Below are 27881 nucleotides of genomic sequence, written 5' to 3'. Positions count from 1 at the left end.
CAGCTGTTCCTTCACTGTAGCTGCACAAGAGGAAAGTACAACATGCTTAGGAGGTTTGCTGCTTTTATTGCTGTTGCATTTAAAGGCTGCATGGGAAGTGTTGCTGAACAGCTTCAGGAAATTTATCCTACCTCTCTTGAGTTATCTATTTACTGTGAGAAAAAGGTACTAAACACATAAATGTGTATCAATGTGATGTTTGGTGTATCATTAAATGGTCTGGACACCTTAACGGCCCCTCTGCTCTCAGAGCACACACCATGATTTTTAATATCACTTACAGATCCTCGTAGAAACAAAATGGGAACTCTAGTTCCAAACTTCTCTTCCAGGGCGCACACTGCAGACAGCAGCTGATATGCCTGCTTTCCAAAGTCCTGTAAGCCTCCTTCTGAGTCACTGGAGGTCGCAAGACAGGAGGCTCTGAAAGGCACAAGGGAATGAAGCTTGAGCATATACAAACCAAGTCCTCCCTCCTTTCTTTCAAAGGTTGTTTAGCTAGTGGTAACCAAATAAAATACACACCTCAGTTTACATTTATGTGAGCAACTAAAGATTCCTTTAAGCATAAAGAACTAAGATCAAAAGTGTGAGACCAAGCCAAAACCAAAATCACACACAGTTAACCCAGCTGCACGTCCAAACACTAAGCAGTTCTTCACGGTACTTACTGTGACAGAACAGTGTCATCTCAGCAATCTTCTGAATTCAGTATCTGAATATTTGGACTGTCTTTGGCATCAGACTTTGTTTAATTGCATCTAATAGCCAAGAGTTTTTTTTTTTTTCCTCTCCCCAATAAACACACACAAAATGAAAACAACAGAAAGGGACAGCAATTCTTATTTTCTATGGCTTGTTACTACATGTGTTACTGACTGGAAAAAAGCACCAAAAATTATTGGCACAAATCGCTGCAAAAAAACAAAGAAGGACAATGTTCTATATTCCAAATAATTTCAGTTATGTAACAAATTCACTGTGTGGCCCTTCACTGGCACAACACCGTAACCGCAGATGGACTGGAAGTATGTATGACCTCTCAAACAAGAGGCTTTGGTTAGTTTTGGTAGGGCTCAGACAAAGCTTCTTTAATCCTAGAACATATAGGAAGTGTAAGTGAGCTCGTAACTTTTTTTGCCAAGTGAAACACGCTGTAACATCTCATCTCTGATCATAAAGGGCTATGCTATCAGTAAGAACAAGAGATCACTTATTACAGCTTCAGGGAAAGTGAGTATGTGCACACACGCCAGAGCTGGAGGAAAGTGTTTCTGCTCATTTCTGTGTGACTACTGACCCCTGACCCCCTGGCTTCCCTTCAGCACATCTGAGATTATTACCAGCACCAGAAAGAACATGTCTGCACACACTGTTAACAGGAGAGCAGCTCCCTTAACACTCTGGCCATTTAACCTTAGACACACGGCACCACATGCCACTTTCAAGGCGTTTCTTTTGGGATTAATTACCCAACAGGACTTACAAAGTGATGAACCACTGTGTATTTCACAGTCTGAGAAAGGTGCTCTAAACCACTTGGGGAACTGTGGCCACAGTTTATTTACAGGCTTTCCCACAACATAACTTATTGCTTATAACCTGCCTCACAGCTTCTTCAATTATTGAGTAGCAAGTTAGGGACAGCTGTTCAAACAAAGATAAGCTTCAGGCTGAACATCTGCAAAACCAAATGCATAAAAAGTCAATTCTTTCAGGTAATTTGCCTTGTAAGTCAGCCTGAGAGAACGTAACCTCTTGTATCAGTCTTAAGGGAAGAACGCTTACCTGCACCTGCAGTTATCACAGCACTCGTCTGTGCCCATGATGCCAGAGGAGACCTTTCGGAGTTGTTTGTCTTCAAAATGAGACAGAATGATTCTACCCAAGGGAAAAGTAGGGAATTAAATAAAAGAACAAGAATTTACATTAAATTCATCGCAGAAAACAGAGCTGAAATCAGCATCATTAATTAATTCACTGGGGAGCCAATTACTTGGCCCTGATTCCTCTAAAGAAAAGGAAGTGTTTTTTTTCCTTGAGAAGTAAATAAGGAATACTTGATACATATGTATAAATACGCCAAAGGCTGTATTTCTTGATACTGAAGAGGCCTCATGGCCACAGTCTACCCCTGTGACCGAGTCACAACGACTGAAGTTATACAAAACATGTAATAAAGTACAGTACTCACTTCCTCCTGCAGCTATTTGAGGTAAGGTACTTCTCCATTTTTTCCAACATCTTCAGTTTGTACAATCGGAACTTTTCACTGCGTATGTCAGTTAGAAGATGTCTGTCAGTCAAAATAAAAAGTGAAGAACCTTAGGTATTGACAACTACTCCCCTGCGCCATACCAACAATGAAGTATCACAGACTGTCTCAGCCAGGTTCACTGGAAACAGCTGGAGAAAATATCCTCCTGAAGCCAGACGCGAGCTACCTGCCTGTTTCTCTATAATCTGGATCCTTACAGCATGGGGCACAGTCAGAACACCACGTTCATGCTTTTCTACATACGACAATTATTCTAAACTAGGCAGAAGGAGAGACTGAGCTTCTTTTAGCACCACAAACTACTAAGCTTCAGAAACCCATGTTGAAAGCCACACAGCAGGGAAGAAGAGGCAGAGGGCAATTTCACTCAGCCTCTAGTTTTCCAGATAAGGTCTGTTAAGTTCTTATTGATGCTACTGCCAGATCACAAGCCATGCTAGTATATTAACCACCCTCCTTTTAAGAAATTCAGGGGCAGTATGCTAGGGCACATCTACCTAATGCCTAATGTAATAGCCTTTACAATAGTCACTGGAAGCATCCAACTGAAAAAAAATAGCATGGGAGTACTTTATAGGTGTATGGAGAACTCACTCTGCCCATGCTCTGAGCTGCTGCACGAGCCAAACTTGAGCTACCACCTGCACCATGCTCTCTGTCACACAAGGCATGGAAAACAAGCCAGTACTGCAGGCGTTGGGTTTCACATTAATGCAGCTACACCATTTCCAGCTCAACGTGGAAAGAGGCAAGCTTCTGCCTGCCTGGAAAAGAAAGAGCAGAGAGGTACATGGTTTCACAGACTGGCAGTCTGGTCACACAAGTTCCAAAGAGTGAGCTAAGACATTTCTGCGATCCTACACTGGCTATCAACAAAGTCAGGAAGAGACCTCTACTATCAGGGTTTCCTGAAACAGAAGAGAGGAGAAAAAAATTCTACAGCACCAGAACTCCTAAAGGGCACTGAGAGGTCTATAAACAGGTCAGATGATTTACAGAACAAGTGACCAAGCTTCATCACTGTCTGCCTTGCAACACATCTTCAGGAAGCAGAACAGGAACAAGGACATTCAGACAAGTATGGTAATGTTAACATCTTCTAGAATAAATATAACATACTTAGTATCCAGTACTGAGTGTATGCAGAAAAATACTCGGAACTATGCTGACAAATTCATGATGATTTCAACTAAACCTTTCCTGCTCCTTTCTTTGGATACCTTTCGGCTATCTGTGCCAAAGCAGCTGTCTTCAGTCACTTACCTGTTAAAAGTCAAGTCTGCTGGAGCCCACAAGACATGACAAGAAGCAGGAAGCCCATCGCGACCAGCTCTCCCAATTTCTTGATAATAGGATTCCATTTCCTTAGGGGCACCGTAATGAATAACCATCCGGATATCTGCTTTATTGATGCCCATTCCGAATGCCACTGTAGCCACAATACACTACAAAACAGGAGCCACGCAGCATATGCTTTGAAACGAGCATCAAAAATATGTTTGGGTTGCTATTAGTGCTCACACTGTCAGTGACAACTTCTTGCCATGACTCAAAATTCAGCCTAAAATACAATGGCTTCAAATTCTCATTTGACTTCTACCTCGCTGGTAACAAGGAGCCTGATTTGGGTCACAGCATGAACACTGGATTACAGCCATGAGTGATGCTATGTGATGGCAAAATCCCGAGTGTTTTCAGGCAGTTATCCTCAAACCAGTGACAAAATCTGTCCTGAACAACAACAGAAGCCCCAGGATAGCTCTCTCCTTGCTCAGCTACAGGAAGAAGAAAGCAATTCACAGGATGTTGGAGGACATTGTTCCAGTCACCACCAGCTTCCTTACATGCTATGCATTTTAAGAGATTTACTAGAGGAATTTGAAACTAAGCCAGGAACCATACTGCTATCAGCACAGGCCAGCAATTTCGTGTCCAGAACAGAGAATATACAAAGTAAATTGGAAACACAATTATCTTCCCAAATTCTTTCCCCTACTAGAAACCCTGCAATTATAAATAAGAAAACATGAACTTAGTTTCCTAGGTACCTGTATTTCATCCCGCATGAACTGGTGGTGGGTCTCTCTCCTTTTTTGAATTCCCATTCCAGCGTGGTACGCACCACAAAGCACATTGAGTTTAGTCAGTTCAGACACAACTTTTTCTGTGGCCTTTTTTGAAGGGCAGTAGATGATGGTAGGGCCTTCAAACTCATACTCAGAACTGCTAAAAGTGATAGCAACATGTTAAAATGCAGAACAGATGAAGTGACCCTTTGGCAAAAACTCCGCTTCACTCTAATTGAAAAAGCAACGTAGCTTTCTGCAGCAATTCATCATTCTGAAGATTTAAACAGATCAGATTATACGTTGTTATGCAGAGATAATATCACAATTAGAACGAAATGTCATCACTATATACTGAAGTAACGCAGATTAAAGCCAGCTTAGCATCTTCCCACAGAGCCATTGTATCAAACATATTTGTGCTCCTAGGCTGCACACAGCTTTCTGTGCTTGAGACTGATCTCCAGACTTCACAGCACGCGAAGAGTTTGCCAATGAGCTCTTTGCAAAGCAAGAAAGAGGAGGCATTTCGACCCTTTTACAAAAACGCAGTACTTCAAGTTGTCTGTCCTTTGGAAAAGCAGACTTGGAAGTCTTGTGTCTCTTGCAAAAGAGATTATTTTGGTCTGTGCTGGAGAAGTAGCAGCATAAGGCCTTCCAGGTTCCCAAAAGTCATCGGGAAACGAACTTCTACAGATGCTACTTAAAGGGTCTACATTTATATAACAACATACAAATGAGCTATGAGATTTATTTATATTGTTGTAGAATCAGACATTGTAACTTGTGACAAGGAGACGGAAGTGGCAGGAAACCCACTCTTGTGGGTATACTGGTGGGTCTGCTAACAGAGAAAGACTGCAATTCTTCTTCTGCTAGATTAGCCTCCTCAGAAAAAAATACCACAAAAATCTTATTTTATATTAGTTATCAACTCACGTATTATGGACACTGTTGTTTAGGTAGGAAACCACCAGCTAATATACCACTCTCATTCTAACTGCGCTAGTGTGCTGGCAGGTCTCCTGAGCATAAAACGATCTTGAAAATCCTACAGTCAAAAATCCTACAGTCAGCAACATGCAAACAGTGGGACACCACCATTCTTTGCCTCAAACCTTTTTTAAACTAGGGAAGGAAGATGAGGGACAAGGGGGAGAACGTGATGAATGACTAGCGTGATATCAGACAAGCTAGGGAGAGAGCCCAGACACTTCCTCACCAGATCATTTGAAGACTGGTACCAGTTTTTTTGTACACCCTACTGATACCTTAGTACTTAATAGATTTATATCTGACAGAACAACACAAAACAGGCTTAAATCCTTACCTTCCTTTCCTAGTAAGGAACTGCTTCAAATCCCTAAGGATATTTCCACTCTGTCGTCCAACTTCTAAGTACAGGTTCGGTCTGTCAAAGCTTGTACATGTGACCAGGGGATTCTTCAGGTTCAGGCAATTCACTATGTCTTCTCTAATTGAGGGACTTGCAGTGGCAGTTAAAGCAACAATGGGAACCTGAAATAAAAAGACAACAGAAGTCCAATACCTCTCAATGATTTAAGATCACAAGTCAAAACTGATTAGCATGTAAACAGGCACTTTAGTCTGATTATGTTCATTGGATCAGCTCAGCTATTTGGAAAGCAGTTAATATTTAGCCTCCTGGAGCTCTGTCTACCCTCCTTAACGGTGTAGACCATCGACAGAACATTTAATGTACAGAGACTTCTTAATTCCTGTCTTTAGTTGCATCTTTGTGAGTCTGCAGCTATTTTCTGATGTGGTTGGCTAAGGTTAGGGAACACGTAGGGAAAATTTTCAAGAATAGGATCTGAAGTTCAGGTCTAAGTTTTGGAGTTTATGCAATAAATGCTTCCGGAATGCATTTGGAAGTTATAACTGTTTGTCCTTGCAAGTAAACCAGGAGCTTAGGATCGACACCTTTCAGCACACAGGGATCCAACAAAAGTAATTATTTTTCAGAAGTTTTGGCAGTCCAGGTTCGGAATATCCTCTCTTTAAAGATTTGGAAAAAAGATCAAAACCACAATGAAGTTCATTCACTAGCAAGGACTTGCACAAGCTCCCAAAAACAGCACGGTAAGTACTCCCAAAGAGTAACATCAAGCGATGAAATGTCAAGCTACTGTGTGAAATTAAGTTGTAATTAAGCACCTCCGAAAACCTTACCGTTGGCAGAGCCTTCTTTAGTGAGCCTAAGGTTCTGAAGGAATTTCTGAAGTCGTGGCCCCATTCAGAAATGCAGTGAGCTTCGTCAACAGCTATAAGGGCAATACCTGGTGGGGACAGAACCACAGCATGGACGCAATACTTACATGGCAAATAAACCAACATGGGAAGTTACAAAATACTAACACCATATTCTGTTCAATTTCCTCAAAAAGCACCGGTGTGCTTTCATTCTTGTTTCTGGGATGTCTTCTGCTGTAAGGACTCGCCAAACCAATTTTTATATAGGCTTGCTTTTTGTACAAAGTAGATGAAACAGCTCTAACAGATTCCCCCCCACACGCTTCTCCTTCCTTATCCAAGCTTCAAGTCTCCAACACATCTCCTACAAGGGGGTAAATTCTTAAGCTATTACTGATGGTTATGCCCTTTTTTACTCCCCTTTCCAAACTGCCTTACTACTTGTCAAAAACGCTGTTTACAGATGTCACCAGTTTCCTGGATTGTAAAACAAAGCCTGAGAATCTCAGGACTGTATTGAGGAAATAAATATAAGTTCAGAAAAATACAAGATGAGAAGTGTCAAAGATGTGCCTGGAAAATACCCTTGCCGTTTCCAAATCAAAAAACTCCTTTACCTGAGTCCAGATACTGCATTCTAATCGACATGTTCAAAGTGCCCTGGTGTCAGAAAGGCCAAGCATACAGCTTCCCAGGACTCCAGACATTCAGATTGTTCACCATCTTCCTAAACAGTATTGCTTGTCTGCAGCTCTACAAACTCAATTCCTTAAACAAAGATTTTTTTTTTCTGTGTTATGTACCTAGGATTTACCCTGCTGTTATGATATGCATGAGCTGCAACATTCTGTTCGAGAAAACTGACCAAGATGCAATATAGTGTTTCATGCAACATAGTGTTTCGAAACAGAATTTATTGCCGTATTTTGAGAAAATCTGATAAATTAAGATATTATAAAGGATCTTCTGACATTGCCTTTTGGCAGCCAATACACTAGCCTCCAAGCTGACTAGTGGCGAGGAACAGGCATAAAGTTGTCACACCATTAAAAAAGTTAATCATGAAATGAAGCTGCCTGCCACCTCATCCTCAACCTCATCCCCAACTTACCAATAGCTTGGTCAAGATCCTGAAGTAGCTCTAAATTCCCTGAGCAGAACTCAGGTGTCATGTATATGACTCTGTATTGACCCCTGCAACACCAAGAAAATACACTGTTACAGAAGGAGAGCCCCCAGACAACCCAACCAAACAAGATGAAATCATGACTGTCTACATGTAAATGAGAACCCAGACAGACTTCTGCATGGGCAACAGAAGGAAGGAAATGAAGATAGTGTAAAGCATTCCAGATCAGTAGGAAAGCAAAGCAGAAAATAGTATGCCAGGAGAGAGATTTACCAGCCTTTAGGACTGGAAAGGGCTGCTGTGTTGACTCTGTGACAAATACAGGTTTAAGACCTGTGATTCCTGTACAAACCATAGCACAAAGCTGAACCAATAACCTCCCCTCCCCATGCAGAGGGCACAGGAGGGTGGCTCTATGCCTCCCAAACACTCATTGTGGGTGAACGCAAGCACTATTGCTGACTGCCAGGTTCAAGGCCTGAGCCAGGACCAAGAGTTTCTAAGATGACAGATCCACCTCTCTCAAATACAGCTGCATTAGGGCCTGCAGTCCCAAACAGCATAAACAGGACTTACGCTTTGATGCCGTCTCTGATGTTTTTCGACTGAGCCGAACCAAGCAAGCAAGCTGGAATCCCTGACATTCTGCAGTAAAAAAGCACAGTCACGTATCGATTTACTCATGAATACATTCCACCTCAGTTTTCAGCCTATGCCAGCACTTGGTAAAGGAAGCTCAGGCTGTGGGGTCAGAGACTACTTTCTTCCAAGGCCCTTTATGGGAAAAGCTTTCCAAAAAACAGTAGCGATCAGTCACTATTCCTGCAACCCACGTCCTTGTCCACTCCCTGTCCAGTTGTCCCCTCTAGACACAGACTTCATTAGTGCAATCATATTAAAAACATTTGCTTTCACATAAGTTTCCTAATAAAGCATCCAAAAGAACAAAATATAGCAGGTACATTTTCTTATTACCTTATGCAGTTGACCACACTTAGATATAAGCTTACTAGCTTCCAATTTTTTGCCCCACCCCATGATCTCTCCTAGGCTACTGGTGCTACATCTGCTAGTTTTCAATCAGGTGACTGCTTTTTAGTGGTGGATTCAATAATGGTGCTTACCAACTCAGCTAATTTATATTTGACCTCTTCCAGGACAATGCAACCCCTGTCTCCTTAACTTGGTGATTTGCTGCATTTTAATACAGCAGTATGTTTTGATAGCTTTTTTACCCCCACTCATTCTTCAGTCCCCGGTAGAACTGCGCCCAGACTGACAGCCAAATCACTGAATTGCATTAGGCTGCAGAAATTCAGTCTCTTCAGCCTTCAAAAAATCAATGACCTACTGAGAAGGTAGTGAATAAACTCTTTACACTGAGGAAAACAGTACAAAAGCCAAAGAAGTGGCTGAATACATATAGACACCCTGCTGATTAATACTTAGTCCAGGAGCTGGCTATACAGCCAGCTGAGGCTCTCCAGCTATTCATTTGCACAAAGCCAGAATTTGCAGCAGCAAATACCACACGTAATTGATGTTCCTTTCTCCAAAATCTTCATATCCCCTCTGTCACAAAAGACATGCCCTTTCTAAGGGTGACAAGGCAGGAATGAACTAGATAACTCAGCGTGATTCCAACAAACTCTCCCAGGCAGTAGCTAAACTAAAGATATCAACAGTGAATAGCTGTTATAACAGAAAATAAGTACAAAAAGCAGGTATTAAAATCAAAGATTTTGACCACACCTATAACTGCTCATGTAAGAGTGACTCAGTGTCGCCTACTTAAAAGGTCTGCGGCAGGATTTAGAAGCGAAGACAACAGGTGTTAGACCTATTTCACCATCCATCTTAGAAATCTGTGCTATAACCTTGATCTGAACAACCTTCATCTTCCAGCTCTGTATTGTTCAGATCTTACTGTCTGGACCCAAAGGCAGCCCTATGAAATTTTGACAGAGCTCTCACGGGCTCAGATAACATGTGAAGTTCCTCCATCCATTTTGTTCTGCATGAACAGAACCTCTGAATCCAGAAATAATTGAGAAGGATCTACCTTCAGAAACCACCCACCAGCACAGGTCCTTTGCAAATTCAGCCTACAATTCCTGTAGTCACCAAATCCAGTGATCTTTAGATCACTGAATTAAACAATTTAGTTTACATGCACTTCTGGAGAAACGTACGTTTCACAGCTGACACACAAACAGCTCGCTGTACAAAGCTGCAGCATTAAACACTAAGAAATGCCACGAGCAGAATCCACTGGTTTCCACAGAAAATACAGCAGCAGCCTGTTACTACTGAGTTACTTACGTCAGCTGCAGTACCTGGTCTTCCATCAAGGAAATAAGAGGACAGATGACTATTCCAGTACATCCAGTGTAAACAGGAGGAAACTGGTAGCACAAACTTTTCCCATATCCTTGAAGAAAAAAGAAAAACACAGGCAGAAGTGAAACAATGTATAGCTATATTGTATAGCAGCATAGAAAGTATAAGACAACTCTAACACCTTCCTGAGCCCTAAAAAGGAAGCTGATGTTTGCCCCATTAGCAGATGAACAAAGATGCAAGACATATATTGTTGGCATCCATTCAGCATCCCTCCCTACTTCAAGGTCAGTGGGGAAAAAACCTAGAAAAATACAAGCAGCCAGCACAGCTGGCCAAGGTTTGCAGTCTCACACAGAAAAGGTGAGTCCTACGCATTCTGCTCCTAAGAGCCACATGGACAGTCCCCAAGTTCCAAGGTCCTATTCTCCCCTAAAAGAGAAAGATTTCTCACTGCTTTTTAGGACGTAAAAGTAACTTACCAGTTGCCATTACAACAAGATTATCTCTTTTGTCTTCCAAAACAGAACTGATCACTTTCCACTGGACCCTTTGAATTAATGGAAGAATAGTATTTTATTTTTGCCACCACACATTACATGTAAATTGTGTTGAAGAAACCCTTTTAGCTGCCTGATAGTTTTCTCTTTGCATGCTGCAACCAGTGTTTACCGCAGGTGGTTCCACCAGTGTTACAATAGGGATCTCTTATAAGACTTGGGCAATCAGCATTTGGTGCAGACATTCAGAGATTACAAAACAAACTATGTCTCCCATACGCTAGTAACTGATCCACATACACTATGAAAACTAGTCATTTTTGATAAAAAGGATTCTGAACAGGACTTCAATGGTGCCAAACAGTTTTGATCCTTTTATGGCCTCACAGGTATACATAAAACGCAGTGAAATAAAAAAAAAATCCCCTCCTTCTTGATTTTGAAGAGTTTACTAAATACTATGAGTAAAAGTTTGAGTTGTATTTTTTTTCCACCTTTTAAAGCCCGAGTATCGCTCTCAGACTATGCCGTGCACAGAAAGCATTCCACTGCAAGTCATTCAGGTGGGTTTCATTCCGTTCTCCTTCATAACAAGAACAGCAATGCTGGAGTCAATAAGCACACGCTGCAACGATATTATGTTCCACTAGATAGTCCAGAGACAGCCAGAAGCCCGTCCCTCCTTAACTAGAGCTATGCACCAAAGATAAACTTCCTTAGCGTGTTTATCATACAGAGAACAACATCTGTGCAAGTTTACAGTGTTCTTTGAAATACCTGAGCTAGACCTGGTACAAAAACATTAGATCACAAGAGGTTTGCCAACAGCATAGTCAAGGAACTCATCCCCTATTGTGAAAGTACAGGACTGCAGTTAGCACTCCATGAGCTTATTTTGGTATTTCACTGTGGCAAATGCTGCTTTTCTTAGGAATTTTGCACAGGTCCAAGTTTGTTAGTGGTTCTTAAAGTAGTAATAAAAGCTATTCTGAATTGAAAGAGAGGAAAGAAAGCAAATTGAAAACATACTTACGGTTTAAAAGAAGAATGCCCAAAATAAGTCTTCAGACATGTGACCTGGATTTCACTAGGTACTGGCAGCAACGGATCTTTAGTGAGAGAAACAAAGACTTGTATGTGATCATCTGTTAAAGAGACAAAGCTTTGTCTTGACAGACAGTGACAGCTAGCGAGCCCAGGGCCTAAGATTTGGAAAATGCCAGTAGAAAGAGATAGCAAGTTTGAAGATATTTTTGGGCTAAAATTAAGGATTGAAAGAGAAACAAACAGACTGCTTGGAGACCCTGCATGAAGGAGAGCATATGGCTTTATTAATGAGATAATAAAACAATAGACACTGTAAGGCATAGCTACATTACTCAGAACTTGTTCAGAAGATGTAATAGAGATGTTTCACTTGGCATCCCTTTTAAGACCTCACTGAAGTCATGTTATTTAACCCCTAATGCTGCAATTTGCTAACAGAGTCACAGTCTGAAGATGTCAGATGGGGAGGAACCTGATCTTACAGCAAACTCAGAAGAAACATGCTCAAAATGTCCATCGAACTTTATGGGTAATATTCAGCAGTAGAAGGCATTACGCTTCCACCTCGTTTTTGGTTGCTGGGCAGGTACGCATCCCCTCTAACAGGATGTCAGGCAATTGTTTAGAGTGATGAAGAGACAGCCTACAATCATGGCAGAAATCTATGCTTCGACAGGGATGCCTTTAAGTTTTCATCTTGAAACATCATTAAGTACTCCTTTAATAATCCAGATCAGCTTTTACTTTCTGTTTCAAGAAATCAAGCACAAAATATCAGTGCTTACACACCTGACTCTATAGTGATTTCCCCCCCCCCCCCCCCAATCCTGCACTGTGATTTAAAACATACCCCAACATTCCTCCTCCTCTTCTTCAACGCCTTCATCTTCATCTCCATCTCCATCTGGTGCAATGTTCCATTCTGTGTCATCTGGAGTTTTCCTTGCTTTACTGGACTCACTTTCAGTCAAAATCCCTTTAGAACTGTCTACATCTTCTAAAGACTGAGAATTCAGAAGAAAAAGTTAATTCAGTACACGAAAGGGTAGACACAATGCATGCCTGAGGTAATACGACATAGGGGTACATGAACTGTAATCTAATTACAGCACAGAAGATAGACATGCAGCACAGATCCATGTAAAAGAGGCTCAGTCCTTCCCTAAAAGACTCAGTCCTTCTCTACAAGAAAATTCATAATTTTTGTCCCCAGATCTTTGAATCTTGCTTTTTATTTCGCATGTGTGTAAGTACATGAACACCCGTGACTGCTCTAATGAAACCCATCAATTCACTTGAAATACATGAACTCTGTGGGCTCAGGACAAGAAACAAGGTAAAGAAAGAGACAAAATACCTAAATCATCATCTTAGGAAAAAAATGTTACACAAATAAAACACTTAAGAGGCCGGAAAAGCATACAGAGATGAAGCAGCCTGTTTGACCTACTGCCCAGATTAGCAGCATCTGTAGAGCACAAACTGCTCTCTCAGCTCAGCCTCTTGGACAAGGGTTTGAATGCATGACAGCAAATCAGCTGATGAATGATGATCTACAAAGGTGTGGGAAACAGTTGGGTCAAGTTGAAGCTGGTACAGCAAAGTTGTGGCAGGATATACGGGATACTGAGATCCTACACTGGTAAACTGAATTCTTCAGGTATCCACACATTCTTCTGTCCACATTTTTTGAGCAGTATCTATTTGCTTCGTTCCCTCGCCTCAATGATGCCATGTTCCACCATGAACTGACACAGTATCATCATTACAAAAGAAAGAGGAAAACCCAAAACACTGAGGCACTCACCTTAAGCATCTCCATTTCCAGTTCTTCATCGCTTTCAATGACACAGGAAATATTATGTTTGTTATCTGTGGCACATTCCTCCTAAGAAAAAAACACATGTATTTTTTTTTCCCCATCAGCAAAGTTATTGCTATTTTCACCTACATCTTCTCAACCTTCTGTACACACTACAAGCTTCCTCTGTATGCTGTTACCTCTTACTAACAAAATAAATAAGCTCGATATTTAGCTCTGAAGCCCAGTCTATATAAAGCACGTCTGCAAAAAGTGTTAGAACACAACAAGGCCCTGTAGTAAGAGACAAAAACAACAGAAGTATCACCAGATGTGGGAAACACTGGGAACATAAAGAGATTATAATCAGATTAAGAGGCATCGATCCACATTAAGCAGTCACTAGAAAGACTGCCATTTAAAGAGCCCTTAAAGATCTGCTTTTTATTTATGACCAAGGTGGGGATGTTGGAGTGCAGAACTTGTCCCCGTGCAGCAGGAACTTCGTATCATAATTTACTAGCACCAGCAAGAGGAAAGCTAATCAGAACATCTAGAGTTCCTGTATTCAGCGCTAATCCTCCCAACTGCATGCCTAAAGGGCAGCTCGATGCTTGACTACCTCCACAAACATTTTCCTTCCACTAGCCCACCTTAATCTTCTCTCAGCAACAACTTTTAAAAGTCTTGTGGGAAAGGAAGAGTGAGATCATTTCCTCTGGTGAGTGTCCATGATTAACAAGGTCCTCTCTCATTACCTCAGGCACGGCTTTGTTGAGATATTCTTCTGCAGCCTGATGTTCCAACATCTGAAGTTCTTGCTCAGTAATGTCTAGCGACATGAAGTCATTTCTGTCTGCTCTGCCCTTAGAGCCAGCTGCTTCCTCCCCATCTCCCACAGCAGCGTTACCTCTCTCTGCTTCTCCTTCATCAACATCTCCCTCCCAGAGGCCAGCTAGCGTAGCATCAGAGCAGATGTTGATGTCACCTTCAAGTTTTTTAGCAAGTTCAGGCATTTCAACTTTTTGTGCTCCAACGCTTGTTGCTTCCACTTCAAGTTTTGTTGGAGCTTCACCACAGCTCCTCTCCAGTACAGAAGGGAAACATGAAGCAGCAAGCAGAGTGCTTCTTAAGGCTTTTACATTCTCTGAAATGTCAGCTAGTATTTCCGCAGCCCTGGAAGTTAAAATAAGAAAGTTAAGCCAAAATGGTAAAGATAATGGTAAATGGTAAAATACATGCTAGCCACCAAATAAAACTGAAGATTCTAAAGTATTCTGTTTCTCCAGGTAAATTATGTCCAAAACTTCACTTACAAAAGCTCATCATACAACTGCAACTGGTATCCCACTTTCAGAGGAAAGATTCAATTTCTTTACACAGACGAAAGCCTACAAGATTCTCTACACACAGTGCTTGTAGTATCGCCATGCAGTAAGGCTCCAGATTTATAATTAGTCAGTTTCTGTTTTTCTGTAGTTTCTATTAAAAATGTCTTGCTGTGCATTTAAAAGCAAGAAAACAAACATATTAGCAAAGTTCAATGTCAAATCCATTGCAATAAACATCAGCGAGTATCTGTGTTCTGCTGTATCTATATGTAAAGGTAAGGGTTCCCACCAAGTGAACTGTGCTGTGCGTTTTCTTGAAAAAGGATGCAAAGGTAACAACGACAGCTGCCAACAAATTTTGTTGTACTGAACCTCAGCATACAAGACCAAAACACCTGTCAGGGTGACAGAAGCCTAACCTCTGCAAGCTTCCAGGTTGTCCGGATGAGTCAGGGATCCGAGAAGCCAGGTACACCATCTCTTCAGCTAGTGAGGCCAGGTGCTCCTTCACATCATCTGACACGTTACCTACAGGAAGCGCCACCACAGTTACTCCACAGTCATTCAGGTTTAACAGCTACACACAGGTACTCAAACTCGTTTGTACTTCCAGAAGCTGATAAGACAGCCTTCTCCTGTGCTTAAAAGTGTAGTATAGTGAGGCATGCCAAAGCTTCCACGTCCTTCAGCAGCACACCCCTTACAACAGCCTGCTACACATGCTGATGGGAAGAGGACACGTAGCAGGACTGGTATAAATCGATCACCGTTCAGGCTCCATCCCACTCAGCTGCTGCTTTCTGGAAGCCGGAGGGTATGCTGGGGAAGAAGCAGTCTGTCTGAACTTTCTTCCGTGACCTATCTAGTTGCTTCCTGAATCTGCTTGTACCCTTCGCTTTCGCAGCTTACACAGCACGGTGTATGCCTGTGAGATACACTCCTCCCGCTTGAGCTGCACTTTCACCTGAAACCTCCTGGCTTTTGGAGTTGTAAGGAACTGTAACTCAGCGTTCCACATTCGTCATCTGCAGGTGACTCACTGTGGTGGTTTTTTGGTTGGTTGGTTGAAGACCTTCAGTCTCATCTCTCCATCCCCAGCCAAACCCTGGATGCACAGACACGCTCTGCTTACTGACTGCCAGCGTACACAGAAACGCACAGGGCTACTAGGTGTGTTTTTAAGACAGAGTTCAAATTATTCAATATGCATCTTTGGCACAGCTGGAAACTACTGTCCTACTGACAGGAATTTAATGATTGGACTGCGTGAACAACCTTCACGACTGCTAACATAAGGTAACAGTCTAGCTTTTAACAGCTTCTCAAATGAAGAAACTCGACTTGTTTTGCACAGACGTTAACACAGTACCAGCCCTACAGTCCTGGGCCACTACTCTTCACACCACAGACTGCACGAGTCTCCCCTTCTCTCCCAACCAGCCCTTCAATATCAGGCAGCTGGGAGCAGCTGAGTCACATCGTGTCAGAGACCATTACTCACATAAATCAGCAGAGACTCACAAATAAATTTGTTTGGTGTTGTTGTTGTTCACCTGTGGGCTTTTGTTCACTTTTGCTTTCACAAAAGCAATGCAGCTGTGTGAAACAGATAGCTATTTCCTTCGCATGAGCGAGTCGTGCGCATTTTAGGACTGTAGCCATATCAGTAACAAAAGAATCCAGATGTTTAGTATAACGTCACTCCTGGGCCCTTTTCTCATGTAAAAGTTTCTCCCATAAGTTTCAGATATCAGTCCCACTAAAGCTGCTAACACCGACGTGCTGACTAAACCAAAGCCAAAAATTGCACCTCATAATAAAAGGGGTAGTACTGCTGTCTTTGAGAGACAAGAACTCAGCCAGTACAATACGGAAACAATTTTTTCCTTTTTTAAGCCATAAACTATATGCAATATTCAGTCTTCCTTATGAATCACATAACTGAAGGAAAACCAAGATTTTAGAATCACTTTTCTGATCAAGTAAATAGAGCTGAGTTGTTCTGAAAAAAAATGGGCCCTATTTATATGCATCAAGAAAAGCGCTACTTAATAACATGTATTTATTTTGTGGTCTTTTTTCTTCTTAAATTAGATTTTCCTCCGTGGGTCAGCAGAATTGACAGTAACTCACTGAAGTGTTTCCAAAACCAAACTGGAATGACAGCAGGAATTCTTAGCATCTCCTCGTACTGCAGAAACAAATGACATACCCAGGCTGCACTCCCACGTCAGCGTGGAATAGTACGAGTATGGTAACACAGGTCACCTAAGAACCTTTACAGTCTGCACTCTCTGGAAGCTGTCTCTAACCTCCAAGAAGCCAGAAAATTGTGACACTAAAATACTATTAAAAAAAGCCATTGGGAAATTGAATACATTCTTTATGCTCAAACATGTAATTTACCTCTTCTTTCCCCAAATAACTTCCTGTCATTGCTATTCATATTTTTCAGTTTTTGATAAATGATGAAGCCAGCCTGCAAAGGAAAGGGAAAAAGATTAATACTTAGTACTCCACAGAGAAACCACGTTTTAAACCACATTTTATCTAAACAAAATTGCCAAGAATTAGTTTGGCAAGCCATGGCATTAATTCATTGCAAGCATCGTAAATTCTGCGTTCTCAGGCCATGTCATACAACAGTCAATGGTCTGCCTTACTGCCTTGTTAATCACAACCACGTTACAGTTTACAGGATGTTTCACAAAAGGCAGAGTCCTGACTTTGGTCTACATCAGAGTGGACACTTGTGACTAGGTCCCAGTGTAGTTATCCTATAAAGTTAGCTGCAGATAGAAAGCTCTAAGTACATCATTCCCAGTCTCACCATCTGCTCCACCTCATTCAGATTTTATGTAATGCTCCAAGAGAATAGTTATGAATCTACTAAGATCCTGCGTGCTTTATATTTCCCTTGATGTGAGTAAGAAGTTCTAACAGGAGAATGCAGCCTAAAGCCAGCAATGTGCTAATTACGCTGCATATGTTAATCAAGGCATCTTAAAGAAGAAAGAGAAAGAAACAAGTTACTCCCTCGTGTTTCGCCGTGATGCTCCAAAAGGCAGGCCAGGTGAAGACAGCACAGCAAGGAAGAGGCTTTGCCTAGAAAATGCTGGTTACAGCTGCCGCACCAGGCAGCTCTGAGGACCAAAAATAGAACCCCTTTCCTTATTGTTTTGAGTTCCACATCTCCACAGGAGCTAAACCCTCCACAGCCTAATAATTAACTAGAAAACTTAATAATTAACTAGAAAATACACAATGTTTCTAAGTCAGAAAACAGTGAACGCTGTCCTGCTTCCCTTCCTCTATCCAACCTAATCACAGAAATAAAATCCTAAGGGGTGAAGAGATGAAGTGCAATGTTCAAGCACCAGCACAAAGAACAATCTTCTCCCAGGAAGCAGGTAACACCCAGTTGCACATGGCTGAGTCAGAATGCACAACCAAGGGAAAAGCTCTCTCCTTTCAAAATGGTGAAAAAACAGACTTCTGCAGAGCTACAATAATTGATATACAGCAGAACCAAGTTGCATTAGCTACTGGAGAAGGTTATACTTCTTCAAAGCTGCTTATTAACTTTATCTCACGTATCGTATTTTGCAGGAGCTGAGGAACCTGGATTTTGCTCAATAAGCAGCTCAGCAAAGATGACTAGAAAGCTCCCAACAAAAAAGAAAAAAATCAATTGAAAACACTAACAAGCTACAGCAAATACCTGCAGACCAGGGAACCCAGGAAAAATTACCCACGGTTCACTTCCATAAGTAGTTATTGTGCTTAATAACTACATATCAACTGTGCCACACATGGGACAGTCACTCTGAAAGACTTCACACAGATGAAGATAAAATTCACATGATTGCTCCATTAAAATTTACTTTCCTGAGGTGACAGCTTGAAGTCAGTCCAAACGGATAGAGATTCCTCTGGCATACTTCTCGATGCCCATAGTACTTGGCATATTGAAAGCACGGCAGAGCCTCCAGAACTGCTTCAGCAACAGGCTTCAACGAAAAGGCAGATTTTGCAACATCATAAAACAGTAAGAGGTGAAGACCTCACAGGAGGTTCAAGGATGCTGTGGAATTGGGTTTCTTTTCTCTATCTACATTCAATTTTCTACATGAAACATCCAATGCAGCATGCTTTTTGAGTGATCTCAGTAGCCTGTCTCGATGCTGAGTCAGGTACAAGCAGCACCACTTTCAGCAGAGAAGATGGCATGACAGTGCTGGATGAACACTGCAGTTTAAAAAGCAATTTAATACGGGCAAAGAATAGGAGAGTAAACAACGTGGTGGTATTTCCACCTTGAAACACCCCATATCCACATTGGACCATGGAGTCTTCCAATGCTGACCAAGTTCTGTAGCAGAAGGGTGCTAAAAACAAACAGCATGTTAGAAGAGGTATTTATAGATCTTTTCTTGTACATACATAAGCATCTGTGGCTGCATACAATTTCTGCTCCTCATTGAGCGGAAACTTTTCCCAGTTGCTGCAGCGGACAGTCTTATCTTTCAGAAGCTGCTTCCCAAAAAGGTGTTTTACCAGACCATTTAGGCTCCATATTTCCTTACACTTCAGCTGGAAAAAAAATAAAAGACTCGTTTAAAGGAGAAAGCAACTGCACTTGTCAAAATGCATTTGCAGAAACAGCAAAGTGTACTTAATACTTCATTAGAAGCAGAGATCTGGATTAGGTAGAATAAACTATCTTCCTCAAAGCAGCGATTGTTCCTCAGGCCTAATTCTGCTGTCACCATATTAAAAGATAACTTGGTCATCGGAAACATCTACTTTCCTCCTTCCCTAAAACTGTACTGTTGTAGGACATCCCTACATTGTCAAGCTGGGAAGACATTAGGACCAGGTGAGTCCACGCACTGTGAGGCAGTGTTGTCACGTTACGGGAAAAAAAAGAGAAACTTGTACAACACAGTCACCAGGCTGAGCAAACAAGAGCCAGAGACTTAGTTGTCAGCCCCGCTCTTCTCCAGGATTTTGGCAACAATATTTTGATACTGCAAATAATAGCGACAAGGATGTATTTAATGGAAACATGGGAGTATCAAGGTCAGCCTGTAACTGTTTTGTCATCTTTTGCAAGCCTGAGAAACCAAGTGCAAGCCAAAGAGCAGTTATATACCATGCTACCCATTATTCACTGCACTGTGAAGCGGTTCCCGGAAGGCTCCAGAAACCAGCCAGCCACGCTGCTGTTTCCAATTGCTTTCATAATGTTAGGTGTCAGTCACAGCTGCTACATCCCATTGCCTCACTGGGCTCTGAGAGTTTGGGAAGCTTTCCTTCTGACTCCAAGGAGCCGGGACTTGCAGGCACAGCCTTGTGCTATGCTAACTGAGAGCCCTGCCAAAACACACGGCCTGCAGAGCCTAGCAGTGCCAGCAGCAGCGTGGCATTATCAGTTCATCCCCTTCAACCAGGTACCAAAAGCCTACCCAGTGCTGATTTTAGGTTCCCCCTCCTCTCCCCCTTGCACTGTGCCATTACATAAGCTGCTATTCTTTGTTCTCTCAGGCTTCATTTTCAAATTTATTTTTGGACTGTTTTCTCTTCAGCAAAAGACTTTAAAGCTGCTATCAAAGATCACATTACTTATCCTCATAACAAAATATCCTAGAGCTGGATGCTAGGGGGGGGTGGAGGAGAATAAATTGTGGGGATGAATTCTGGAAACTCCAAGTCTAGAAAGGAACAGCTCCTTTTAGTGCTTGAGCAAAACAATTAACTCTGCATAGCTTCCAGCCCACAAGGAGCTAAAGCTCAAGGCATCACTGCCCTGAATGCTGAAGGTACATCACATCCCTCTCTTCCACCATGATTTGAATACACAGCATCAGAGAAAAGGTAGTGGAAGTACTATTCCTTGGCATAAATCTATGCTCCACCAGGAAACCGTGACTGTGGCTGTTATCCTACTATGCAAAAAATGCACAGAAGCAAATAGAAGGTCATGGAGAGGCAGACTACAGGTGAAGAAAAACATTGTATATACAAAAGAAACAAAAAAAACCTTTGAGGCCTATGAAAGCAAGAAGAGTGGCAGGATGATTTGGATGGTAATGAACTTTTCGCCCTCTTCCCCAACACGAGTGCAGATTTACCTGCATCAGGTGGTACCTAAGCAGCACCTAGCTAAGGCATAACGTGAGATATGCCAGACACAACACTGCTTCTGAGCAGTGGGTTGTCAGACAGCAGAAGCTGCCCCCAGGTTAGCTGAGGTAGCACCAGCTTCTAAGGCACAGAAAGGAAAATACTTCTGGAGCTCCACCTCCAGACGGAGGACTTCATGGAAGACCTGGCTTCCTTCCAGAAGCCTCCTTGCGAACAGGCATCAGACCTCCGCGGTACTCCAGAGGTTCAGCCTCTGCTGGAACACGTATGCCATCGCCAACACACCCCCAGTTTGACACAGCCTGCTGATCTCTGTCACTAATAAGTAAGAAAAATGCACCAGCAGCTGGATTTAAAGAGCTGTGCCTCTTAAATGCAAACAGTGAACAGACCTGAGAGAGGAAAAATACCAAGAACATACTGGCTTACTGAAATACAATACTTAAATCTGCAGACTGAGTTCTCTGGAAACGTGATTTATTTATTTATTTTTTTAAAGCTGCATCACCTCTCTGCATTATTCTACAGAACAGGCTTGTATCAGAAGTTAACTCCTGTGAAGACAAGGAAATCTCTTGTACAGCACATTAACAAGATTCCCTCCCACAACAAAAAGGTTTTAAGCTTTACTTTCTCATTAGCAACGTCAGCCAGCTCCACAAAGCTCTTCAGCTTGATTTCAAAGTCACTCATCAGCTTCCATTGATCTCCCTCAATTCCTACGCCAACCTTTTTAATTGTTTCATCTTCGAGCAGTCTTTTGAGTCCCTTGGGAAAACCTAAAATAGATTAAGCCCAAACATGAGAAACTAGATACGGAAAGATGCCAGATAGTCTAATGGAAACGACAAAATCTAGTACAGAGGCCACCTGCAGAAACCTGTGCTTTTGGCGGAAAAGCTCAAAAACTTGCTACGCAAATTCATTCTGTATCTGAAAACAAATTAAGTCAAAAAAAACGAGACAACCTTATTCCATTTGTCTTACTGATCCTAAAACCACAAACAACAAAAAGGCAACTCCTTTAGCAGAGGAAAAAAATATTTTAATGCTCAGAATTGGATGCTTGTCACACCAAATGCAGTGCTATTTTGCTGTTTTCCACGGGATTTTATTTCCTAGCACTTGGAAAATAGAATTAACCAACCATATCCTTCACCAAGCCAAGACAGGTCAGTCTTGTAAGTAAAAGAAGTTACTTAGCATCTGTGTGCATGCTTGCTTATTATATTTTGATTCAGCCCAAGCTGATTGCACAGCAATGCTAGATAAAAGGGTATTTTCAAGTTCACAGGCTCAAGTAAGGCACACAGCTTTACTACCTGGTTTGCTACATGAGCAAACAGACACAAACACTTCACCTCAAACATAACACAATGTGGGGAGATTCCTCTGAAGAGGAGATAAATCCAGCTGAGCTGGACACAGGCACACCACATATGCAGCTGACTTACTGAACAAGGGATTTCCCCTACCCAAAAATATAAGGAAAACCTTGAAAAGGTGGGAACTTCCCAGTAGATGACTTCTGCTCCATTTCTTCCACCTCATTTCTAGAAAAAAATACTGTATAAACCAAAGAGGTCTAGGTCTAGACTACCCAGAGGCTACAACGTGAGAAGTAGGACACGTTCCATGGAAGGAAAAAGGGTAAGAAATGGAGACGTATCAAGAACCTTCATGATCAATACATATATAAACTTTGTGCTTTATGGGATGTGTTTAGACACAGCCCAACAACTCTTCATTCTCTTTTTCCCGCAGGAAAAAGTTTTTGGTTTTTTTTTTTAAAGAAGTAATAAACAGCAGAATCGTTGAGTTGGACAAGGCTTTTTTTTTTTTTTTTTTTTAAAGTCAAATATTCAGAATAAGCAAAAATTGGCTGTGGTTGTTGGCAGAGCGCTGACATCTTACCCAGTTCAAAGTGCATCTCCCTTTGGCATAAACAAAAGCTTTAGAAAACGATTCAGGCAGAAACACCATCTTCTGCTGTTAGGCTCGTAGTTAGCAGTAGCACATACGCAACCATGTCTGGCATCGACATGCAAACACACAGCTTCACCCTAAAACCGAAAGTGTTTCAGCTCCTCCTCACATCTCTTCTTTCCTTGGCTTCCTTTCCTCCAATCCTTCCTTTGTGAACTTGAAAATATCTGCCTCCTGGATTGAATAGCCTCTGGCAATTAAATTTTCCACCTCATTTGCTATAAATGACAAAGGACTGAACACCAACATTTAAATTATCCCTATTACACCTCAGCATGCACACCCCAGGGAAATCAGAGGCATCTCACAGGCATAGTTTCAATCTATCATTCAAACCGAAGGTTATAAAATTGCAACCTCCTTCCCCCCCATTCTTATTTTTCTTATTTGGAAGCTTTTATTCACATCCACAATGAATTCAGATGCTGTTGAACACGTGTCCCCCCTCTCCACACAGCTGCATCACACAGGTATTCAGTATTCTTCCTGAAAACTAATGGCACAAAATTAGGAATAAAGCGTGATGGCCATCGTTTTTGAGTGATTTTGTTACTCAAGTCAAATCAATATGAGACACAGCCAGCTAAATTTAGGTTTGGTGTTTATTTTGGCACCAAAAAGAAGAAAGCTCATTATCTGAGCAGTTTTCAGAACAGAATTAAAACTCTTTCCCTGAACAAAAAAATAATCCTTAGGTAAAATTCTCTTGCCCTGTTTAGAAGCCACAGGGCCGTGTGCTAGAACACCACCCAAACCTTGGGCTAAGGTCCCCTAAATACCTGGGGAGTGCTCAGTGAATAAACACCTGTATCCTAAGCATCACGGGGAAGAATACGGATGGATTTTTTTTCCCAACTATCAGAGTGAAATAGGCTGCAGCTCAAGGCTAAAGTTCAGACCAAATCACAAGAAACTGAAGACAGGTCATACCCTGGCAGGAGCAGAGGAAGTACAGTACCTGACATTGAAGAGACGTGAAACAAGTAACATTTTTCCTCCGTTACACACAGCTGTATGACAGCTATTTTTGCCATCTTTCCTTTAGTGTATGACGGTGGCCATTCAATATCAAATCCAACTGCAGCCCCGCATGATAAAGTTTGCCTGAAAATACATCAATATTCCTCACATTTAACTGTTCTTCTACCAGCACTTGGAACATCAGGCTTGAGTCATCTCACATAAGGACAACTAAGGGAATCACAGCCACATCTTTCCTTTCACATCCATAAGGCAAAAAAAAAACCATTTTAATATTAAGAGTTGAAATTCCTGCTGTTCCAGAAAGCTATGCTATACCCCCAAAACAGTCAGATTTTTAGCAGATCTTACTGCATGCAAATGGCAGCTTAGGGAGCCCTGGGAAACAGACATAGAAGTAGACAAAACAGCTTGCATTCCCCTGAAAGCTTGCTCTTTCTTTCTTGTGCTACGCTGAAAGTTCTGTACAGAATTCTTCCCCCCAGTAACATGAACTATGCTAAGTAAAAATGGGGGGAAATATATTTATTTGCATCGTAAAATACTACCTCCCCCCCTTCCCCAAACCTACACTCCCAATTATGAATTAACTTAATTCACTTGATTTATTACAGCTTTGTGCTCGCAGCCGATAAGCAGGACACGTACAACAGGCCGGTTGTTTTTTCAGGCTGAAGCGTGCAACCAGCAAGGAGAAGCAGGCAGAAAAGAGCAGCTGCCTTCCCAGAAAGGAAAGGGCACTCCAAAGAAACACAGGGAAGAGCTCTTACCTGATATCTTCCGAGAGAAGGGAACAGTCGCTGGCCTCGTGGCTGTAAACGATGGAGCCGCAGAACTCGAGGAAGGGCAGCCCGTCCTCCAGGAGGCTCCTCTGCACCTCGCACCTCTGCCGAACAACAGTTGGAAGAGGCTCTGTTGCCAGCCACATGTAACCCTGGCACAGAGATGCAGCAGCCCCGCCACCACCAAACGCCAAACCCAGCAAGCCTGTAACGGACTCAGGACCAGAGCCTTGCATGCGCCACACACAGGGCTAGGTATTTATTTTATTATTATTATAGTGGATGTCATAAAACACAAATCACTCGGCTAACAGCAGAGCAATACCTCTCCTTTGTGGGTTCCCCTGCTTTGTTCTTGGGTTCATGCCCCCATCTCTTTGCCAAACTCCAAGCACTCAGGCTGACAGCGTGCAGGCTAAATGTTCACCTCAGTTTAATTTCTTTGGATTCTCACAGGCCAAGAGATTCAACTGCTTTCAATACCAAGGTTAGGGAAAACACACGGTTTTGACAGTGTCAGAAGCCCCTCAATGCTATTTTAAATGCTGCAGCACTTCCATGCCGCAGAAATTTGAGGAGAGTCTAAGAAGCGATTGACAACGATTTGTCCAAGTCACTCAGATTTGGTCAGGATGCCTTGGAAGCTTCTCTATTTCAGCACACAGTCAGCCTAAAGCAGAAACCTGTGCATCAGAGGAATTCTGAACTGGGGAAAGCCGAGAGCAGCCCAGTGACGCCCGCAGGAACAAGGCCCAGGCTGAGAGCTGTGGCACGGTGCAGCTGCGTGCCGCTGCAGCAGCGGGTTACCCCACATGGCTCAGCTGCCCACTGCCTCGGTCCCACACCTCAGTGCACCTCACACTGATGGATCTTTGGGAAGCTCCTCACGCGCAAAGTAAAATCCACGGATTTAAAACCACGTGCGGTATTTAAAAGGAGGGATCTTTCATGGACAGTGGCTTACAGACGAAAACGTTAAGTCTACGGGTAAAGGTGGCATTGAAGGCTCCAGATAAGCTTTTTTTCCCCTTCCAGAAACCTGTTAATGAAAAGTCACTGCCCAAGAAACTCACTGGAGCGGTAAGACATCTGTTAACATTTACCCGCTTGCATAACCTTGAGGTTGGTTAGAAACACACAAGTAACGATGCCGGTGCTGACAAGGCAGGTAACACGGCAACACCTGGAGAACGAGGCCGTGCTGGCCCTGAGAGGCCCCGTTACGCGACAGAGCTTTGTAAAACAGGCTGGGAAGCGATAAACTGCCTGGGAGGGAGAGATCCTGAGCGTACAGACAGAGATACCGCCGATGGCTTCACGCTCACGCGAGGTAACACTTCTTCCCGTTAACGGAGGGAGAAGTTTAACCAGAAAAAGCTGAGTTTTACTATTTTTCTTTAGGTATCCGTGCTGCTAACTGTCTCTTACGGCCTAACGGAGGGAACACCGCAGAAGGGAGCCTGCTGCTTCCTCCCACGGGTTGCTTTCCCAGCTGCCGGCGCAGTTCCGGGGCCGCGGGGCAGGCTCACCCCGAGGGAGGCCTCGCCCAGCACCCCCGGTGCCCGCTCAGCACCGCCGAGCGCCGCCTACCTCAGCGCCGCCCGCCTGGCTCGGCGCACGCATCCACTGCGGGTACTTCTCCCGCCCGGCGGCGCTCAGCGGCTCCATCGCGCTCACTTCTCCCGCATTTCACTTAAAAAAAAAAAAAAAAGGACAAAAAAGGCCAAAAACCCCCCACGACGAGAACCAGCCCGCAGACTGCCCTCCTCCCCCCCCGGCCCCACCACCCACCACTGCCGCCTCACGCACTTGACGTCACGCCGCGGCGCGCGCCTCATACGTCACAGAAGCTCCCCGCTCCGCGTCCCCCTCCCCGCGTCCCCCCCCCCAAGAACATTCGGAGGTTACCCGAGGTGACGCGCATGCGCGGCGCGGCGGCCGCCGCGGGGCGTTGTGGGTAATGTAGTCCCGGGGCCGGGCGGGCCGGCGGCGCCCACCGCTGTGTCTCCGCCGCCGCCGCCGTTCTCCGCCGGGCGGGGCCGTGGCGGGGCGGGGCGGGGCGGCGGGGGTGCGGCAGCCCCGGGCTCTGCGCGGCGGGGGGCGGCGGGGCCGCCGGTTGAAGGGCAGCGGCGGCGATGGGCGCTATGGGGTGAGTGGGGGGGGAGACGTGGGGGGGGGGCTGGGGGGCGAACTGGGGGCATTGGGGGGGAAATGGGGCGCTGGGGGGGCTGTATTGGGGGTACCGGGGGGGGAATTGGGGGCCTGGAGGGGGCTCTGCTGGGAGCACTGTGGGGTGAAAGCAGCGCTAGGGGGCACTGGGGGGGGCAGGAGAGGCTTTGCTGGGGGGGAATGCAGAGCTGGGGGACAGCAGTGGAGGCACTGGGGGGGAAACGTGGTGCTGGGGGGTCAGGAGAGGCTCTGCTGGGGGTACCGGGGGCAGCCCTGGGGGCACGGAGGGGGGAAATGTGGTGCTGGGGGGCACGGGAAGCTCCGCTGGGGGTAGATGCGGTGCTCTGGGGCACTGGGGGGTCAGGAGAGGCTCTACTGGAAGAACTGGGGGCAGCCCTGGGGGCACTGAGGGGGGGAAATGTGGTGCTGGGGGGCAGGGGAAGCTTTACTGGGGATGCTGGGGGGGGCAAATGCAGTGCTGGGGGGCACTGGGGGGTTGTGGGAGGCTCTGCTGGGGGCACTGGGGGGGGAGATGTGGTGCCGGGGGGCCGGGGAAGCTCTACTGGGAGGGGGGAGAGATGTGGTACTGGGGGCAGGAGAGGCTCCGCTGGGAGGCAGTGGTGGGGGCGCTGGGGGGGGGAAGATGCGGTGCTGGGGGGCAGGGGGCCATGCTGGGGAGCACTGGGGAGGCAGGAGGTGCGGCACCCACGGGTGGGTAGGGAGAGGGTTCACAGTGTGCTGGGGGGGCCCCCGGGGGCACCCACAGAGGGCACGGGCTGGGTGCGGGACGTGGGGTCCGTGGGGGGAGACTGCGTGTGGGCTGGGGGCACGGGGAGGTCTGCAGGGCATGGAGGGGGCACCGGGGTGGGGGCACCCCCGTGGGTGCCCGTCAGCGCCAAGGTGGGGAGGTCACGGGAGGTGCTGGGAGGCCGACCCGGGGCGCTCGGTGCCGCTGGGGGGGGACACGCAGCGTGGTGGGGACGGGGCTCCGGGGGGACGCCAGGCACGGGGCCGAGCAGGATGGCGGTGCTGGGCAGGAGGCTTGGTAGGGGGAGCAGCGGGGAGCGGAGCCGCGGCGAGGAGCGTAGCAGGCCCCTGGTGCTGCTGTTG

At 44.4% G+C, this 27881-nt stretch overlaps 2 protein-coding genes across 11 annotated transcripts in view; one reads left to right on the top strand and one right to left on the bottom strand.

The window, feature by feature from the left end:
• WRN (WRN RecQ like helicase) overlaps window positions 1-26392 on the bottom strand; it is a 42574-nt gene extending 16182 nt beyond the window's left edge. For 2 of the 9 annotated variants that reach the window (XM_013179889.3, XM_066996286.1), the window contains exons 1-22: window positions 26193-26391; window positions 24591-24706; window positions 23798-23943; window positions 21484-21632; window positions 19150-19299; window positions 17113-17185; window positions 15126-15234; window positions 14134-14551; window positions 13382-13462; window positions 12425-12578; window positions 11561-11636; window positions 10510-10577; window positions 10010-10118; window positions 8264-8332; window positions 7670-7752; window positions 6538-6644; window positions 5675-5862; window positions 4327-4504; window positions 3542-3723; window positions 2195-2296; window positions 1789-1881; window positions 282-423 (exon numbers count right to left, since the gene is read on the bottom strand). In XM_013179889.3, the coding sequence (XP_013035343.3) occupies window positions 282-423; window positions 1789-1881; window positions 2195-2296; window positions 3542-3723; window positions 4327-4504; window positions 5675-5862; window positions 6538-6644; window positions 7670-7752; window positions 8264-8332; window positions 10010-10118; window positions 10510-10577; window positions 11561-11636; window positions 12425-12578; window positions 13382-13462; window positions 14134-14551; window positions 15126-15234; window positions 17113-17185; window positions 19150-19299; window positions 21484-21632; window positions 23798-23943; window positions 24591-24706; window positions 26193-26270 (2871 nt within the window). In that variant the 5' untranslated portion in view covers window positions 26271-26391. Of the gene's footprint in view, window positions 1-281; window positions 424-1788; window positions 1882-2194; window positions 2297-3541; window positions 3724-4326; window positions 4505-5674; window positions 5863-6537; window positions 6645-7669; window positions 7753-8263; window positions 8333-10009; window positions 10119-10509; window positions 10578-11560; window positions 11637-12424; window positions 12579-13381; window positions 13463-14133; window positions 14552-15125; window positions 15235-15670; window positions 16077-17112; window positions 17189-18597; window positions 18717-19149; window positions 19300-21483; window positions 21633-22767; window positions 22917-23797; window positions 23944-24590; window positions 24707-26192 lie in introns of those variants that run through there. The other 7 variants (XM_066996287.1, XM_048049708.2, XM_066996288.1 and 4 more) reach the window with 7 other exon arrangements.
• A 191-nt stretch (window positions 26393-26583) lies between these two features.
• The window catches only part of PURG (purine rich element binding protein G), a 29068-nt gene continuing 27770 nt past the window's right edge, over window positions 26584-27881 (top strand). For both annotated transcript variants that reach the window (XR_010831219.1, XM_066996294.1), the window contains exon 1: window positions 26584-26751. The gene's annotated coding sequence lies outside the window, so the exon portion shown is untranslated. The remainder of the gene's footprint in view (window positions 26752-27881) is intronic.

The sequence above is a fragment of the Anser cygnoides genome, chromosome 4 (assembly GCF_040182565.1).
Source record: "Anser cygnoides isolate HZ-2024a breed goose chromosome 4, Taihu_goose_T2T_genome, whole genome shotgun sequence".
NCBI classification, from domain to species: Eukaryota; Metazoa; Chordata; class Aves; order Anseriformes; family Anatidae; genus Anser; species Anser cygnoides.
The sequence above is the reverse complement of the archived record's forward strand: the minus strand, read 5'-3'. Positions and strand labels throughout refer to the sequence as shown.